The sequence below is a fragment of the Cydia strobilella genome, chromosome 14 (genome assembly GCF_947568885.1).
Source record: "Cydia strobilella chromosome 14, ilCydStro3.1, whole genome shotgun sequence".
In the NCBI taxonomy this organism is placed as follows: Eukaryota; Metazoa; Arthropoda; class Insecta; order Lepidoptera; family Tortricidae; genus Cydia; species Cydia strobilella.
Window position 1 is genome coordinate 16,759,798 of NC_086054.1, and position 18,696 is coordinate 16,778,493.

The following is an 18,696-nucleotide window of genomic DNA, read 5'->3' on the forward strand; positions in this document are numbered from 1 at the left end:
GGACCTTATTGTCGATGGCGCTTACTCCGCACAGCGTCGCGCGGCATTGTATTTATATCGGAGCATCGTTAATAATGGCGTAAGCGCCATCGACACTAAGGTCCCTTTTTATAGAAAATACCACAAATATTTTTATGTAAATAAAACGTTGCGTTCGCAACAGTAACCTTCAACGTTTTCATAAGATATAGTGACTTTTATTTTTAAAATCCTGGATTTATAAAGTTTAAGTGGCGCCATCTACTCCAAAAAATGAGCCATGATTTATTTTATTTTATCGAGAATACAAATGTTTGTTTAAACCGCGTCTTAACGATAGCATGGATACAGTCTAAGGAAAAAACGTGCCTCGAAAATCAAGAAAATTTGATTCTCGTTCAGAGGGCGCTACTAGCTTTGGCCTACTGTCGTATAGATGGCGTTGACGGTTTCGTTTGTTATTTAACAATTTTAACGCATATCAGTGAAAGAACATGGGTCAAAATCATAAAAATAATTAATGCAAATATTTTTTTTTATCCATATTTAAATACATTTTATCGTATTTTTATAAATCTTCATTTTTAGTTTTAAAGTGTGTCGACAGATGGCAGTGAATTTACTGGGGTTACAAAATTTACCATGACAGTACCGCTCTAGTCGATAGCTAAAATGCTAAAGGGTAAAAATATGAAAATGACAATTTATTTTTAAGTATATTTATTTATCAAATACTTCTAGGGAGCATATACAATACGGTCTACATACTAATCATATAAAGGTAAATATAAAATCTTATAATGAGAAAACATTCCTAAATAAAATGTTTCAACAGTTCGGAGTAGCCATAGGAAAACCAATAAAACCAAAACCAGTCACAAGCCCAAAAACTAGGAAAAAATTATCACAAAATTATACTTCTCCAGCCAATGTTAGTAGATAATATCGACTTTATTAAATTTTTCACGCTTGTACTTCAAGTGTAATTTTTGTGACGAAGGGCCAGTTGTTTCTCAAAAACTTTCTATATGTATATTGAAAAGAGATTTACAAATTTCATGACACGGCTCCAACCTGATGTTTAAAGCGCATGAAAAACCCTAAATTAAGTATACTTAAAGAATGAGTATATTGTAGAGTGCCGTGAACCTTATTCAAGTTTTTGAAGTTTGTTTTATATTTTTTAATGGGTCTAATCCAAATATTTGCCTATAAATTTCATTAAATTCCATTCGGATATTAACCTCTCGTGCCGGGTTTTTTTTTCAAATAAGTTTCCTCGTACGTGGATCCGCGTTTCAGTATACTAGGACTTAAAAGATTGTACACACAAAACTGGCGGCTGTAGTTCAACCAAAGAAGTTCAACATTTTGTATCTATGGAATTAAATCATTGGTCGACGGAATCACGTGATTTTGTCTATATTTTAAGATCTAAAAGGAGTAAAATAAACTGTGAGTCTTAGTACTCTAAGTCCTACCCTTTTGAGTACAAATGGTTATATCGTCATGGAGTAAAAAAAATAAAAAAATTGCAATTATTATTATAGTGAAAGAGTATTGTGCCATGTAACACACCGTGCAGTGTTTAATATAATCAAGTCTTACACTAAGGCACTATCTATTCCATTCAATTTCTGACCTTTACTTTATTCCCGGCTGTCCCAACTTTCTATAAAATTTTCTTCTTCCTTTTTTCATGTTTGGGGACCACTTTTAATACAACCATAATAATAAATTCGCAAAATCGAACGAGCCTACGGTATAATAGTTATTTACGATACAAGTGCGGAAAAGAGGAAATTCGAAACGAGTGGCGATAAATTAAAACACGATCGCAAGGAGTGTTTTAAAACGGCACGAGTTGCGAATTACCTATTCGCACGTGTATCGTACAACGTTTTACAGTACATATGGCCCTTTAAACTTTCGACATATGCACGAAAAGTGCTCTTTTACGCACTAGTGCGAGAAAGTAGCACCATATGTACTGTAAACATAATTTTCTGACAGTAGCCTTTTAAACACCTTTTACATTGTACTCACTGACCATTTTATCGCTAAATGGTACCTTATAGGCACGTCAAGCTAAGCTAACTCTGCAGCGTTTTTGATAGCACAGTGTGCAAGTGTTATTTTAAACGTAAGTCTTCTATGAAATTATGACTGCTATCAAAACCGCTGCAGAAGTACGCCTAATAAGCCTAACTACCTATTTTAGGGATAGATAGTGACAAGTTAAGGCGTCCGAAAGGTTATATTATCAGAAAAACGATGGCGTAGGATAGAAAAATAGGACACATTAATGAAAACTTATTCAAACATACTTATTGCACTAAATCGTTTGAAACCTTAAGGTGCATTTACAGTACCTAGTCAGAAACAACATTTACTGACGCAAACATTAGGCCTAAATCGTATTTAACGACTTACAAAAAAAAAATGAGTAAGGAACAAAATTTCAAAATAGGTAATTTAGAATTGAGCCATCAGAAATATTTCTAAAATCGTTTATAGTAAGAAAATCTAGATAAAATTGTCAATCTCCAAAATACAAAAAGGCTTTCCTACTAATAAACTACACTATTTGTGCCATTTTCAAACAAAAGGGTACTTATTGTCGGTTGTCAATAAGGCGCTATTTCCATATAGCTTCAATTCGAAATCAACCTTATCGACAAGCGACAATGTGGTACCTTTTGGTTGAAAACGTCACATTTATCGTCACAGTCCAGATTTCCAATATACATTTTTTTATTTAATTTAGAGATCATTATTATATTGCCATGAAAAAATTAAAAATAATTCCAATAAAAATGTTCAACTCATCTCTAACTCTAACCAAGTATTTTTATTTAATTGACAATTTTTTTGTCTTATTTCATTAGGACTGTGACTTTACACTCACAAGATGGGTCCAGACTCATAAATCAAAAGAATTTAACCAGCAAGTCGTAAAATGTGACATTTTCAACCAAAAGGTACCACATTATCGCTTGTCAATAAGGTTGATTTCAAATTGAAGCTGTATGGAAATAGCGCCTTATTGACAACCGACAATAAGTACCCTTTTGATTGAAAATGGCACAAATATAGCTTTTGTCTAATTATAGTAACAATTTTTCCCATCAAACAAGCTGACATTTCATAGTATAACTTTTTTCCAGGCTTTTATGTAACACGACTCGCTGGCCAGTCTTTATCTGTTAAGCAGTCTACATCAGATATATCGGAGCGGCCAAGGTGCTCATAGATATCTGAACACGCCTCTATTGTCAAGGGATTAGTGTGTGTGTTCAGATATTTTTGAGCACCTCGGCCGCTCCGATATAACTGACGGCGACTGTACAATACACTGCAGTTCTACATAGGTGTTTCAATGTAGATAATTAATATTATCTGCAGCTAAAGTGCACATTATGTCCAGGAAATATGATATATCGTAAAAACATCATATTAGTAACGTCCTTTGTGAACTTTCTACAAGAATTGTAGTCTTATTGAAAATTTGTAGTGCATAATCGTCAGGCTACAACCAAAATTCATAATTACTACAAGTTCTGAGCCATAGTGACCGTCACCGTCAACGCAAGCTCCTGATGAGACTCCTCGGTACGGAGTGAAACATGTCGAGCGTTTTTCGACTTAAAATACGTGAGTGACCCGTTATTAATATATTTAAAACATAGTGAATCGTTCAAGTAATAAAACAAGTTGGTTGATTTTAGTTAAACTTTTTTTTTTGCAATGCATTTTTTATTAATAGTATCAGTCGATCGGGTTTGTTTTGAGGATCAAATGTCTGTATGGGACCCATTAAAGCAATACAAAAGTCACAAATGATGGTCAAAGTCTGGCATCGCCACTACTGACGAAACGCTTCATACAGAAACATTAAATCGTGACGTCACCAGAAGAGTTAGAAGCCGTGGAAAACAAGGAAATTGCGATATTGTCAGTCAAATATTGCGTTTATGTATATTGGTGCCCTACAATTTTTTTTAAATAAAATGTAAGGAATCGAATAGTACCATTTTTTTTCTATTTGGTAGTTAAAAAAAAATATTTTTTAAATTTTGATGTATTTATTTATTAAACATCTTTAAATTTCCAATTTATTGTGATAAATTGCTCATTTTCTATCTATTTAACTAGTTTTAGTTATAAAATTCAACATGTGGAAAATACCTTATTAGTAAGTTTCGCATAGAATTTATTCTAAGCTTAATAGCATCGATCGCAGACGTTTCTGCTTGTTAAAAATTAATTTAGTAAGTTTCGGTTGTCCCCTGACTAACTATCTTCGACGTCGACTATTCATGTCATCCTGAATCACGTTTTTAGCTTAGATGTTATTTCCTGGACATAAGGTTCACTTTTCCTCGAGTTATAACCGCATGCGCATCTTCTCGGGCTGCGAGACGAGCCCGTACTTGTCGAGGTGCTCGTACAAAGAGGCCAAGTACTCCTTCGGGTGGTAGGTGTAGTGCTGCACGTGCGGGGACTTGTCCCAGCACTTCCAGGTGCACTGAAAAAAAAAAAAATAAGTTTCTTGTCATAATTTCCATTTTTGATAGAAGCTGTTATCGCTGACTGTACTTTTCTTTTAATGTTCAACTAATATTGATAAACACAAATCAAAATTTAAAAAAAAAACCTGTAAGTAAACCTCAGGCTCTTTCACAATTCAATACAATATTTACAGTGACATGAATACAAGGGAGCTGGGTAAATTCTGACAAACCCAAACACAAGAGGGCGTTCATTAATTACGCAAGGGGTTTTGAAAACCTAGAAACCGACTACCATGGGGACTTTTAAACAAAATGTACCTACGGGACGGCCATCTTGGATTGTAGATTGTCTATCATTTTCGAAATCTACTTCCCCGAAAACCTTAAAAACGACTACCATCTTTCGTTTTACGATATGGGTGCACGTATCTTGGAGCCCATCTCCAAATTAACCTGCACTCCCGAAAACCTTCAAAACGAGTACCATGTCGTTCGGACAGCAGGAACAGTTTACGAGAGCGGACGTACCTTGATGCCCATCTCCACCCAGCTGTCATGCACGGCGCGGTTGCTCCGCTCGGCGCCCACGGGGTCGGAGCGGGACAGCAGGAGCAGTTTACGAGAGCGGACGTACCTTGATGCCCATCTCCACCCAGCTGTCATGCACGGCGCGGTTGCTCCGCTCGGCGCCCACGGGGTCGGAGCGGGACAGCAGGAGCAGTTTACGAGAGCGGACGTACCTTGATGCCCATCTCCACCCAGCTGTCATGCACGGCGCGGTTGCTCCGCTCGGCGCCCACGGGGTCGGAGCGGGACAGCAGGAGCAGTTTACGAGAGCGGACGTACCTTGATGCCCATCTCCACCCAGCTGTCATGCACGGCGCGGTTGCTCCGCTCGGCGCCCACGGGGTCGGAGCGGGACAGCAGGAGCAGTTTACGAGAGCGGACGTACCTTGATGCCCATCTCCACCCAGCTGTCATGCACGGCGCGGTTGCTCCGCTCGGCGCCCACGGGGTCGGAGCGGGACAGCAGGAGCAGTTTACGAGAGCGGACGTACCTTGATGCCCATCTCCACCCAGCTGTCATGCACGGCGCGGTTGCTCCGCTCGGCGCCCACGGGGTCGGAGCGGGACAGCAGGAGCAGTTTACGAGAGCGGACGTACCTTGATGCCCATCTCCACCCAGCTGTCATGCACGGCGCGGTTGCTCCGCTCGGCGCCCACGGGGTCGGAGCGGGACAGCAGGAGCAGTTTACGAGAGCGGACGTACCTTGATGCCCATCTCCACCCAGCTGTCATGCACGGCGCGGTTGCTCCGCTCGGCGCCCACGGGGTCGGAGCGGGACAGCAGGAGCAGTTTACGAGAGCGGACGTACCTTGATGCCCATCTCCACCCAGCTGTCATGCACGGCGCGGTTGCTCCGCTCGGCGCCCACGGGGTCGGAGCGGGACAGCAGGAGCAGTTTACGAGAGCGGACGTACCTTGATGCCCATCTCCACCCAGCTGTCATGCACGGCGCGGTTGCTCCGCTCGGCGCCCACGGGGTCGGAGCGGGACAGCAGGAGCAGTTTACGAGAGCGGACGTACCTTGATGCCCATCTCCACCCAGCTGTCATGCACGGCGCGGTTGCTCCGCTCGGCGCCCACGGGGTCGGAGCGGGACAGCAGGAGCAGTTTACGAGAGCGGACGTACCTTGATGCCCATCTCCACCCAGCTGTCATGCACGGCGCGGTTGCTCCGCTCGGCGCCCACGGGGTCGGAGCGGGACAGCAGGAGCAGTTTACGAGAGCGGACGTACCTTGATGCCCATCTCCACCCAGCTGTCATGCACGGCGCGGTTGCTCCGCTCGGCGCCCACGGGGTCGGAGCGGGACAGCAGGAGCAGTTTACGAGAGCGGACGTACCTTGATGCCCATCTCCACCCAGCTGTCATGCACGGCGCGGTTGCTCCGCTCGGCGCCCACGGGGTCGGAGCGGGACAGCAGGAGCAGTTTACGAGAGCGGACGTACCTTGATGCCCATCTCCACCCAGCTGTCATGCACGGCGCGGTTGCTCCGCTCGGCGCCCACGGGGTCGGAGCGGGACAGCAGGAGCAGTTTACGAGAGCGGACGTACCTTGATGCCCATCTCCACCCAGCTGTCATGCACGGCGCGGTTGCTCCGCTCGGCGCCCACGGGGTCGGAGCGGGACAGCAGGAGCAGTTTACGAGAGCGGACGTACCTTGATGCCCATCTCCACCCAGCTGTCATGCACGGCGCGGTTGCTCCGCTCGGCGCCCACGGGGTCGGAGCGGGACAGCAGGAGCAGTTTACGAGAGCGGACGTACCTTGATGCCCATCTCCACCCAGCTGTCATGCACGGCGCGGTTGCTCCGCTCGGCGCCCACGGGGTCGGAGCGGGACAGCAGGAGCAGTTTACGAGAGCGGACGTACCTTGATGCCCATCTCCACCCAGCTGTCATGCACGGCGCGGTTGCTCCGCTCGGCGCCCACGGGGTCGGAGCGGGACAGCAGGAGCAGTTTACGAGAGCGGACGTACCTTGATGCCCATCTCCACCCAGCTGTCATGCACGGCGCGGTTGCTCCGCTCGGCGCCCACGGGGTCGGAGCGGGACAGCAGGAGCAGTTTACGAGAGCGGACGTACCTTGATGCCCATCTCCACCCAGCTGTCATGCACGGCGCGGTTGCTCCGCTCGGCGCCCACGGGGTCGGAGCGGGACAGCAGGAGCAGTTTACGAGAGCGGACTGTTTAGTCGATTTCCGTCCCCGAACGACCCCGTATACCTATACCTACTTAGATGTTTAGCTTCTCATTAGTCACAATAAATAATGTAAAGAGACCAGACGCGTTTGCTTCAAATCTTCACCTGCATTCGATATTGAACCCTATTCCGCAAAAAACATGGTCCATACGAACCCGGATGCTTAAACAGTGACACGTTCAATAGAAAATTGGTGTTTTTTCGGTGAAATAACGTTAAATACATATCAAAATGTGGTTAATTAGTTGGACAAATATGTAACATAAGTGAATTAAGCCAAAAGAACTTTAAGGATTCAGATAATTCGGTGTCTTTACAAAAATAATTTTGCTAAATAATTACGTGTGATAATCGGACAAAGGACAAGGTGTATCGTGGATATAACGTTTTGTGTTGATTAACTACAAATAAGACAGTACTGTGCCGTGTATTACAATAGTGAGTCGACGTGATTTCGGTAAATTTGTTGGACAATTTCGTGCGGCGCGCTCGCTTACCCTACACATAAAAAGTTAACAAAGGAGTGGAACTTTCCTATAGTGGTTACGTACTTTTATTGCTGTGTTTGGACTATATGTGATAGACTGTTAATTATTAATTGTGATAGACTTATACTACAATGGAGATAATTGAAAAACATATAGTTATTCAAGCCGATACGCTAGAAAAGGTGAAAAGGGCGTACGCTAACTACAAGAAATATCCTAAGGAGAGATTAACGGCTGGTTATGTGAAGGGAAGAATGGATACACTGGAAAAATACTGGAAAGAGTTTCAAAACATACATGAAATGTTAATTTTGTCGGTTACTATGGAACAGCGTCAAGATACAAATTATTTCGCCGACAACACGTTTGAGGCATTTGAAGAAGCGTATTATACATACAAAGGCGAAATGATGTCTAAGTTAGAATGTATGGTTCCGACAAAAAGTGAGTCTAAACAAACACTTACACCTAGTGCATCGAATAGTAGTGAAGTAAAATTGCCACGAATTTCACTTCCTTCTTTTAATGGCAATTACACTGAATGGCAGTCTTTCCATGACTTATTTATGGCATTAGTGCACAACAATGAATCTTTGCAAGATGTTCAAAAACTACATTACCTAAAGAGCAGTTTAGCTGGAGAAGCGGAGGCATTATTACGACAATTTTCAATAACCGCTGAAAATTATAAAGAAGCTTGGTTAGTACTCAAGAAACGTTATGCCAATAAGAGATACATAGCAAACTGTGTTTTTAAGAAATTCTTTACACAAAAAACGTTAACACACGAATCGGCTACAGCTTTAAGACAACTGTTGGATACTTCGGTGGAATGTATGAGTGCACTGAAACATCTAGGCTTACCTACGAATAATTGGGACGCAATTATTAACTATTCCATAGTATCAAAATTAGATTCGAGCACTCATAAGGAATGGGAAGAGTTAATAAGCAGAGATGAGACGGACGACTTACCTAGTTTTGATAAATTGAAGTTGTTCCTGGAAAATAGATTCCGTACCCTGGAGATGGTTGAGCCTGCAAGTAAAGTATACAAACCTGTGAAAACAAAGATGTTTCATGTTACTGCAACGAGCGAAGTGAAGTGCACATTCTGCAATGAAGATCATTATATTTATCAATGTAAACAGTTTTCCAAGCAATCGATAGAAGACAGATATAGTTTTGTGCAGAAAAATAATCTCTGTTTTAATTGCCTAATACCGAACCACAATGTATTTAAGTGTAAACAAAAGACAACTTGCCAGATTTGCAAAAGAAAGCATCATTCGTTATTGCACCGAGAGAAACAAGCAAGTGGAGAAGCGCATACGTCTGGAGAAACAAATAACAACAATGAAGAAAAGAAACAAACCGTCGTCGTGGCACACACGTCGAGCTTATCACAAGTTCTACAACCTGGTCAAGGCACCTTGTTGACAACAGCACTGGTGCATGTCACAGCGGAGTCGGGGCAGTCACATGTGCTTCGGGCTCTCGTTGACCAGGGATCAGAGGAATCCTTCGCGACTGCAAGGGCGGTCGAGTTGCTGGGTTTGAAGAAAACTAAAATCAGCGGAGTGATATCTGGTGTTGAGGAGTGTGAGACGACAATCAAACATAGGGTAACGTTACGCATTCAATCAAGGTACGATATTTCCTATTTTATTAATGTAGATGCTTATGTATTGAGGTCTATAACCCGTCAGCTACCATCTAGGGAAATAAGAAGTCTTAATTGGCCACAAATTAACGAATTAGATTTAGCTGATCCCACCTATGGCTCACCAAGGAGGATTGACATTCTTCTCGGTGCGAGAGTTTACAGCGAAATCCTGGAAGCAGGTTTAATGAAAGGACCAGGAAATTTTCTTGCTCAAAAAACACACCTGGGCTGGATTTTGTCAGGGGGTAATAAGGACACTAATGCATCATTTACTGTTTCACAGCACATTACAAGTCTACATGTTACAAGACAAATTGAAGAAGATAATAATCTCCTGAAAAGGTTTTGGGAGGTAGAGTCTGAACTATACACGAAGCACAGCATGTGGACGAAAGAGGAAGAAAAGTGCGAGGAAATATATCAACACACAACAACGAGGGACGAGACAGGGAGGTACGTAGTACAGCTTCCTTTAAAGACAAAATTTGAAGACACTGTAAGGTCGTGTGGAAATACAAAGCATCAGGCAGTAAGCAGATTAGAGCAGCTGGAAAGGAAGCTCGCCCGAAACGAACCCCTGAAAGCAGAATACACCAGAGTTGTACACGACTACTTACAGGTTGGCCATATGAAGAAGGTCGACACAGAAGATGAAGGTAATGAAGTAAATCTTGCGCATTGTGCTGTAATAAGAGAAGATAAAGAAACATCAAAGCTGTACGTAGGTTTTGACGCGTCAGCAAAGGGCCCCCACGGATGTTCCTTAAACAGCAGCATGATGGTAGGACCCACAATTCAGCCAGATCTACGTTGTCTGGTATTTAGAAGGAGAACGCACAAAATCTGTGTTGTTGGCGATATTATAAAGATGTATCGTCAAGTAAGAATGGATGACAAACACACAGATTTACAACGCATAGTATGGCGGAATAATACATCTGAGAAGATAGATAGTTATAAGCTACTTACGGTGACATTTGGGACAGCAGCTGCACCTCATCTAGCTGTACGTACGCTTCAACGTTTGGCTGATGATGAACAAGACAACTACCCTCGGGGAGCGGCGGTAGTAAGAAACTCCTTTTACATGGATGACCTTCATGGTCATGAAGATCTCGACGAAATAAAAGCAACCTGTAAAGAAATCCATGCATTAGTAAAGGCAGGTGGTTTCGAGATGCAAAAGTGGTCTAGTAACACTGAAGAACTTCTGGAGGGCTTGGTTGATGGCACGAAGACTCCGGAACCTGTAAAAGACAAGAAAGAGATTAAATTAGATAAAATAATAAAAATAATGGGACTTACCTGGGATAGAAAGGATGATACTTGTCACTTAAACTTACCAGCAAGTAGGATACCTGTAACAGAGAGAGTTATTTTATCTGATGTTGCTAGCCTATTTGATCCTTTTGGATGGCTCTCACCTGTTGTAATTAAAGCCAAAATCATGATCCAAAAATTATGGCTTTGGCACTGTAGTCGGGATGATAAGCTATCTTCGGAGATCATCCAGCATGTAGATAATGATAGGTGGATACACGTTTCATCGGAAAACAACCCAGCTGATCTTGCCTCAAGAGGTATTAAGGCAAGTGAACTTACAAACAATGAACATTGGTGGAGTGGACTCGTATGGTTAAAGGAGACAAACAATGAGATGTTAAGGGCCACCACAATTCCAACAACAGATCTAGAAAGCAAGGAGAAATCATTTCACATTTCAAAGCAAGACGTCACACCTATTTGGGAGAGATTCTCGTCTAAAGTCAAGATGAAAAGAGTGATAGCTCAATGTAAGAGATGTCTAGATTACAAAAACAAAAAATATGATATCTTGAGTGCTGATGAGTTGGATGAAGTTGAAATCTGCTGCCAATATAGCCAAGAATTTGAAGACCTGAAAAGGAAAGGAAAGGTTAGAAATAAAAGTTCATTAATTATACTTACCCCGCATGTAGATGAACACAATTTACTGCGAGTTGGCGGACGGTTGAGTAAAGCGGATCTGCTAGAAGACGCTAAACACCCGATTATCGTACGAAAACAAACGCAAGACTTCTGGAAAAAATGGCAGTCAGATTACTTAAACACACTCCAGCACAAACAGAAGGTACGATGTGATAAAATCACCCTGTATAGGAGATGTGGTCATTATGAAGGAGCAGAACTTACCACCACACCAGCCAAATGGTTGCTAGGCAAGATCACGGCACTGCACGCGGGGCCTGACAACTTAGTACGTGTTGTAACTGTCCAGTGCAAGGGCTATCACATTCTAAAAGACCGTTGTCTAAATTAATATTGTTACCTAAAACTGCAGATTAATAGAAAGTTTACATCTGTAGTGAAAAACAATAAGCTATGGTGGGCGGTTAAATTTATTTCGTTCGTTAATAAATTATAGATATTAATAATGCTGGCCGACTGTAGTTGTAATTTATAATACCTACTCAATACATAAGCACAAAGATTTGCGACACAAGCTATTTTGCTAAAAATATCATTGTTATATTATTTATTCAAAGCGCTAAATACTTTGGCCTATGTAATTTATGTTAAGTATTAAAAAAATACTGCTAAGTTTATGTTATTTACGTATTTATAGGTAGATGCATTAATTACATTTTGTAGATGTTAAGAGTACACAGATCCCCTCTGGGTTAATTATTGATATTGGGTTACCGAGCGGATCCCATTAAGCACATCATTGCAACTTTATTATTATTACATACAAACGTAATTAAATGCATACGTAGAATAGGTTTGTAAACCTTTCGTCATTTGTTTAGATGTTAAGTTTTCCTTATTTACTTACCTACCTACATTATTCAACTTGTTTTTAGCATAGAACGATTTGTTTGTTAAAAGCTTATCTAGTTGTAAAAATATTACCTATTACACTTTAAGTCATCCGTAAAAACGAACAAAATACATACCTACATAATACAAAACATAGAACCTCCCCTTTTATGTAGTCAGTTAAAACAAAATAATTTTAGTTAAGTATACAGTCCACTAAAGTGTATGTTATGTAACAAGTTTTGTTATTATGGTTGACCTATTTACCTAATATTGATTTTGTATTTAGAAATAATTTTAGGTACTAAAATGTTAACAAAAGATACCCTACGCGGGCACGCGATTATTACCTACTCGACGCAGGCAGTTAGTTGTTTACTTGTAGAAATCGAATATTATCAGTATCATCTTGCTTTGGCTCCCGCCAGCGTCGCTCGGATTTTAGTTAGTAATTTGTTGTTATGCAAGTGAAATGCATCGAAAATCATTAGTTTGTTTATTAGTGTTGAACTTAAAACATACGGTGATGATATTAGTGCTTGTGGTACTTATGTGTTTTGGATGCATCAATTCAAGCAACTATGTTGTACGTAAGTTTTAGGTTATGTTAAGTATTTGCTTAGTTAAGTTAAAAACTGTTGTTTTTGGCGGGCGGTATGTTTAGTCGATTTCCGTCCCCGAACGACCCCGTATACCTATACCTACTTAGATGTTTAGCTTCTCATTAGTCACAATAAATAATGTAAAGAGACCAGACGCGTTTGCTTCAAATCTTCACCTGCATTCGATATTGAACCCTATTCCGCAAAAAACACGGACGTACCTTGATGCCCATCTCCACCCAGCTGTCATGCACGGCGCGGTTGCTCCGCTCGGCGCCCACGGGGTCGGAGCGGGACAGCAGGAGCAGTTTACGAGAGCGGACGTACCTTGATGCCCATCTCCACCCAGCTGTCATGCACGGCGCGGTTGCTCCGCTCGGCGCCCACGGGGTCGGAGCGGGACAGCAGGAGCAGTTTACGAGAGCGGACGTACCTTGATGCCCATCTCCACCCAGCTGTCATGCACGGCGCGGTTGCTCCGCTCGGCGCCCACGGGGTCGGAGCGGGACAGCAGGAGCAGTTTACGAGAGCGGACGTACCTTGATGCCCATCTCCACCCAGCTGTCATGCACGGCGCGGTTGCTCCGCTCGGCGCCCACGGGGTCGGAGCGGGACAGCAGGAGCAGTTTACGAGAGCGGACGTACCTTGATGCCCATCTCCACCCAGCTGTCATGCACGGCGCGGTTGCTCCGCTCGGCGCCCACGGGGTCGGAGCGGGACAGCAGGAGCAGTTTACGAGAGCGGACGTACCTTGATGCCCATCTCCACCCAGCTGTCATGCACGGCGCGGTTGCTCCGCTCGGCGCCCACGGGGTCGGAGCGGGACAGCAGGAGCAGTTTACGAGAGCGGACGTACCTTGATGCCCATCTCCACCCAGCTGTCATGCACGGCGCGGTTGCTCCGCTCGGCGCCCACGGGGTCGGAGCGGGACAGCAGGAGCAGTTTACGAGAGCGGACGTACCTTGATGCCCATCTCCACCCAGCTGTCATGCACGGCGCGGTTGCTCCGCTCGGCGCCCACGGGGTCGGAGCGGGACAGCAGGAGCAGTTTACGAGAGCGGACGTACCTTGATGCCCATCTCCACCCAGCTGTCATGCACGGCGCGGTTGCTCCGCTCGGCGCCCACGGGGTCGGAGCGGGACAGCAGGAGCAGTTTACGAGAGCGGACGTACCTTGATGCCCATCTCCACCCAGCTGTCATGCACGGCGCGGTTGCTCCGCTCGGCGCCCACGGGGTCGGAGCGGGACAGCAGGAGCAGTTTACGAGAGCGGACGTACCTTGATGCCCATCTCCACCCAGCTGTCATGCACGGCGCGGTTGCTCCGCTCGGCGCCCACGGGGTCGGAGCGGGACAGCAGGAGCAGTTTACGAGAGCGGACGTACCTTGATGCCCATCTCCACCCAGCTGTCATGCACGGCGCGGTTGCTCCGCTCGGCGCCCACGGGGTCGGAGCGGGACAGCAGGAGCAGTTTACGAGAGCGGACGTACCTTGATGCCCATCTCCACCCAGCTGTCATGCACGGCGCGGTTGCTCCGCTCGGCGCCCACGGGGTCGGAGCGGGACAGCAGGAGCAGTTTACGAGAGCGGACGTACCTTGATGCCCATCTCCACCCAGCTGTCATGCACGGCGCGGTTGCTCCGCTCGGCGCCCACGGGGTCGGAGCGGGACAGCAGGAGCAGTTTACGAGAGCGGACGTACCTTGATGCCCATCTCCACCCAGCTGTCATGCACGGCGCGGTTGCTCCGCTCGGCGCCCACGGGGTCGGAGCGGGACAGCAGGAGCAGTTTACGAGAGCGGACGTACCTTGATGCCCATCTCCACCCAGCTGTCATGCACGGCGCGGTTGCTCCGCTCGGCGCCCACGGGGTCGGAGCGGGACAGCAGGAGCAGTTTACGAGAGCGGACGTACCTTGATGCCCATCTCCACCCAGCTGTCATGCACGGCGCGGTTGCTCCGCTCGGCGCCCACGGGGTCGGAGCGGGACAGCAGGAGCAGTTTACGAGAGCGGACGTACCTTGATGCCCATCTCCACCCAGCTGTCATGCACGGCGCGGTTGCTCCGCTCGGCGCCCACGGGGTCGGAGCGGGACAGCAGGAGCAGTTTACGAGAGCGGACGTACCTTGATGCCCATCTCCACCCAGCTGTCATGCACGGCGCGGTTGCTCCGCTCGGCGCCCACGGGGTCGGAGCGGGACAGCAGGAGCAGTTTACGAGAGCGGACGTACCTTGATGCCCATCTCCACCCAGCTGTCATGCACGGCGCGGTTGCTCCGCTCGGCGCCCACGGGGTCGGAGCGGGACAGCAGGAGCAGTTTACGAGAGCGGACGTACCTTGATGCCCATCTCCACCCAGCTGTCATGCACGGCGCGGTTGCTCCGCTCGGCGCCCACGGGGTCGGAGCGGGACAGCAGGAGCAGTTTACGAGAGCGGACGTACCTTGATGCCCATCTCCACCCAGCTGTCATGCACGGCGCGGTTGCTCCGCTCGGCGCCCACGGGGTCGGAGCGGGACAGCAGGAGCAGTTTACGAGAGCGGACGTACCTTGATGCCCATCTCCACCCAGCTGTCATGCACGGCGCGGTTGCTCCGCTCGGCGCCCACGGGGTCGGAGCGGGACAGCAGGAGCAGTTTACGAGAGCGGACGTACCTTGATGCCCATCTCCACCCAGCTGTCATGCACGGCGCGGTTGCTCCGCTCGGCGCCCACGGGGTCGGAGCGGGACAGCAGGAGCAGTTTACGAGAGCGGACGTACCTTGATGCCCATCTCCACCCAGCTGTCATGCACGGCGCGGTTGCTCCGCTCGGCGCCCACGGGGTCGGAGCGGGACAGCAGGAGCAGTTTACGAGAGCGGACGTACCTTGATGCCCATCTCCACCCAGCTGTCATGCACGGCGCGGTTGCTCCGCTCGGCGCCCACGGGGTCGGAGCGGGACAGCAGGAGCAGTTTACGAGAGCGGACGTACCTTGATGCCCATCTCCACCCAGCTGTCATGCACGGCGCGGTTGCTCCGCTCGGCGCCCACGGGGTCGGAGCGGGACAGCAGGAGCAGTTTACGAGAGCGGACGTACCTTGATGCCCATCTCCACCCAGCTGTCATGCACGGCGCGGTTGCTCCGCTCGGCGCCCACGGGGTCGGAGCGGGACAGCAGGAGCAGTTTACGAGAGCGGACGTACCTTGATGCCCATCTCCACCCAGCTGTCATGCACGGCGCGGTTGCTCCGCTCGGCGCCCACGGGGTCGGAGCGGGACAGCAGGAGCAGTTTACGAGAGCGGACGTACCTTGATGCCCATCTCCACCCAGCTGTCATGCACGGCGCGGTTGCTCCGCTCGGCGCCCACGGGGTCGGAGCGGGACAGCAGGAACAGCGCGGGCGCGCGGCACGGGTTGGTGTGGAACATCTGCGACGAGCGGATGTAGTGGCGGGTCGCGGCTTCTTGGAAGGCCTTCATGTGGTATCTGGAAAATTTAAGTTCTGGGGTTGAGTCAACGGGTTAAGTAGACCCATGCAATGTCTTGCATACAGAAAGGAAGATTTTTTTGTGCAAACGTTTTAGGGAAAACCTTAAGACGAAACAGGAGCTGAGCCCGTTCTCAATCTTGAGTTTTGAAGGTGGATATCGCCGTCGCGCTGACGGGGCGGCGCCGCGTAGCTAGTGTGTGTGGCGCACGCACACAGACGCGCACGCTATTTGCGCCGCGGCGCACTCCGGCAAGTCGCAGTCCGCTATAGCTATGCTATACCTACTTATTTTCTTACAAACTTATTCTTCGGTTATTATAACTCGTTGGCTCGCTACTTATTTTCTGTTATTGTGATTTAACTTCTTGGTTTTAGGTAACTGAATTCAATATCCTTCTACAACCTGCAATCCAACGGAGGAAACAGTCGAGTACGTTTGTAAGGAGAAATTACCACTCCTGTTGCCTCTTAAATAGCGGCCCAGCCACGTTGTACTCATGTATTCGTACATTTCATTTTGTTTGTTTCGATCGCAAAGTCATTCCTAGGTCAATATAAAACGGATAATTTCAAACTAAGATCATTATCAGCTCGCGCTACGTGTTGTGACAATCTTGAGATAAATAACCGGCCAAGTGCGAGTCGGACTCGCGTTCCAAGGGGTACACAATTTAAATAATGTATTTTTTATGTGAAACGTGAAATGTCTTCAAAAAACCCGTAGGGGTCGGATCTAAAACTAAGTGATTAAGTCCGACTCACGCTTAACTGCACATTTCTAATAGGTTTTCCTGTGTTCTATAGGAAAAGATATATTTTATAAAAAAAAATTCAAAATTGTATACCCACTAGTTTCGGAGGTAAAGGGGGGAATGGTCATTTTTTGCCTATTTTCTTGAATAACTTCTAAACTTTTTATCCTAAAATTATAAAAAATATTTATTTGAAATTCTCACAATGAGCTCTTTCATTTGATATGTAACACGATATAGTTTGAAAAACTTTATTTTTTTTATAAATTTCTCATTTACCCCCCAAAAGTGACCCCTATGTTTAAAATTAATTTATTTACGTTACATGTCCGTCTTTGGGTCACAAACTTACATATGTATACCAAATTTCAACTTAATTGATCCAGTGGTTTCGGAGAAAATAGGCTGTGACAGACGGACAGACAGACGCACGAGTGATCCTATAAGGGTTCCGGTTTTTCCTCTTGAGGTACGGAACCCTAAAAATAAAGACATAGAATCGTTTCATGGTGATTTTAAGACCAATCTTTGCAATTATTTTTTATTAAGCCGATTTCGTTCAATCACGTATCGAGTCTGGCCACGGTCTTTGAAATATAATGAATATTAACATATTTTTTATTTGCTTTACTGAAACAAATAGTTTTTCCTGAAAACCTGCTTAATTAACATCAATTTCAAGGACATTGGGTGTTGACAGCCCCTTAATATAAAATTCATTTGTGGTATTTTCTATAAAAAGGGACCTTGGCGCTTACGCCGTTACAAACGATGCTCCGATATAAATACAATGCCTCGCGACGCTGTGCGGCGTAAGCGCCATCGATAAGAAGGTCCCTTTTCATAGAAAATGCCTTAGAGGCTAGTATATTCAGTCCTTCAAAGGGTACTTACTCCATATAAGTCCTGAGCGTCGTCTGCATGATTTGGTTCTTGGGGAACACGGCCTTTGGCACCCCGATGGGGATCTCACTGATATCAGCCGCCGAGTCCCACACTTGGCACGACACGCGGTCCAGGACGGGTTGGTAACTAGAAACAAACAAAACAATACAAAATCATGAGCTATACCAGGCCTATGGAACTCTCCGCGCGAGCTCGGATTTATACCTACGACTCGCTTCCCGCCGGCGGGACTCAAGCTAGCCAGTTGGTTGCCAACTTGCCACACGCGCTCACGCACGCACGTCACCGCGCGCTTCGGGTGCTAGTATTAGGGTCGGTTGCACCAACTGTTAGTCATCGTTAAAGAGTTCGCTAAATTTTATTGTATGAAAACTTTCATAGTAAACCGCCGCGGCGCGCCGGGTGACGTTGATCAGTCTATCAAGTGCGGATGGTGCAACTGGCACTTAGTGTAAGATAAAGATAAAGTATGATTCTCTCTGTCTATGTTTGAAATGAGACAGTCCTTTGACAAACTAGATAAACAATTTTGAGCCGACACCTGAAGTAGATGGCGCTGTACCGTGCCATATGATAGCGGACAGGGTTGACTGTCCCTACTTGTCGCACTGTGAGGGATTGCATTCCCCCAGTCAGTGTTGCTGTTGTTTTGTTTTAATTCAAGTTCGCTGTACTTACTAACCCCCCAGTCTGTAAGTTCTCAATAAAAATATATTTCCTGTGTTACACGAAATAAAAATATTCCAT

General features: G+C 45.9%; 2 protein-coding genes across 2 annotated transcripts in view; one reads left to right on the forward strand and one right to left on the reverse strand.

The window, feature by feature from the left end:
- The window catches only part of LOC134747320 (RNA-binding protein 28), a 384,741-nt gene that overhangs the window by 15,507 nt on the left and 350,538 nt on the right, over positions 1–18,696 (forward strand). The window lies entirely within an intron of this gene.
- LOC134747326 (uncharacterized) overlaps positions 683–18,696 on the reverse strand; it is a 40,315-nt gene continuing 22,301 nt past the window's right edge. Inside the window, exons 6-8 of the mRNA XM_063681962.1 lie at positions 17,938–18,075; positions 16,110–16,287; positions 683–4,507 (exon numbers count right to left, since the gene is read on the reverse strand). Of these exons, the coding sequence (XP_063538032.1) occupies positions 4,367–4,507; positions 16,110–16,287; positions 17,938–18,075 (457 nt within the window). The 3' untranslated portion in view covers positions 683–4,366. The remainder of the gene's footprint in view (positions 4,508–16,109; positions 16,288–17,937; positions 18,076–18,696) is intronic.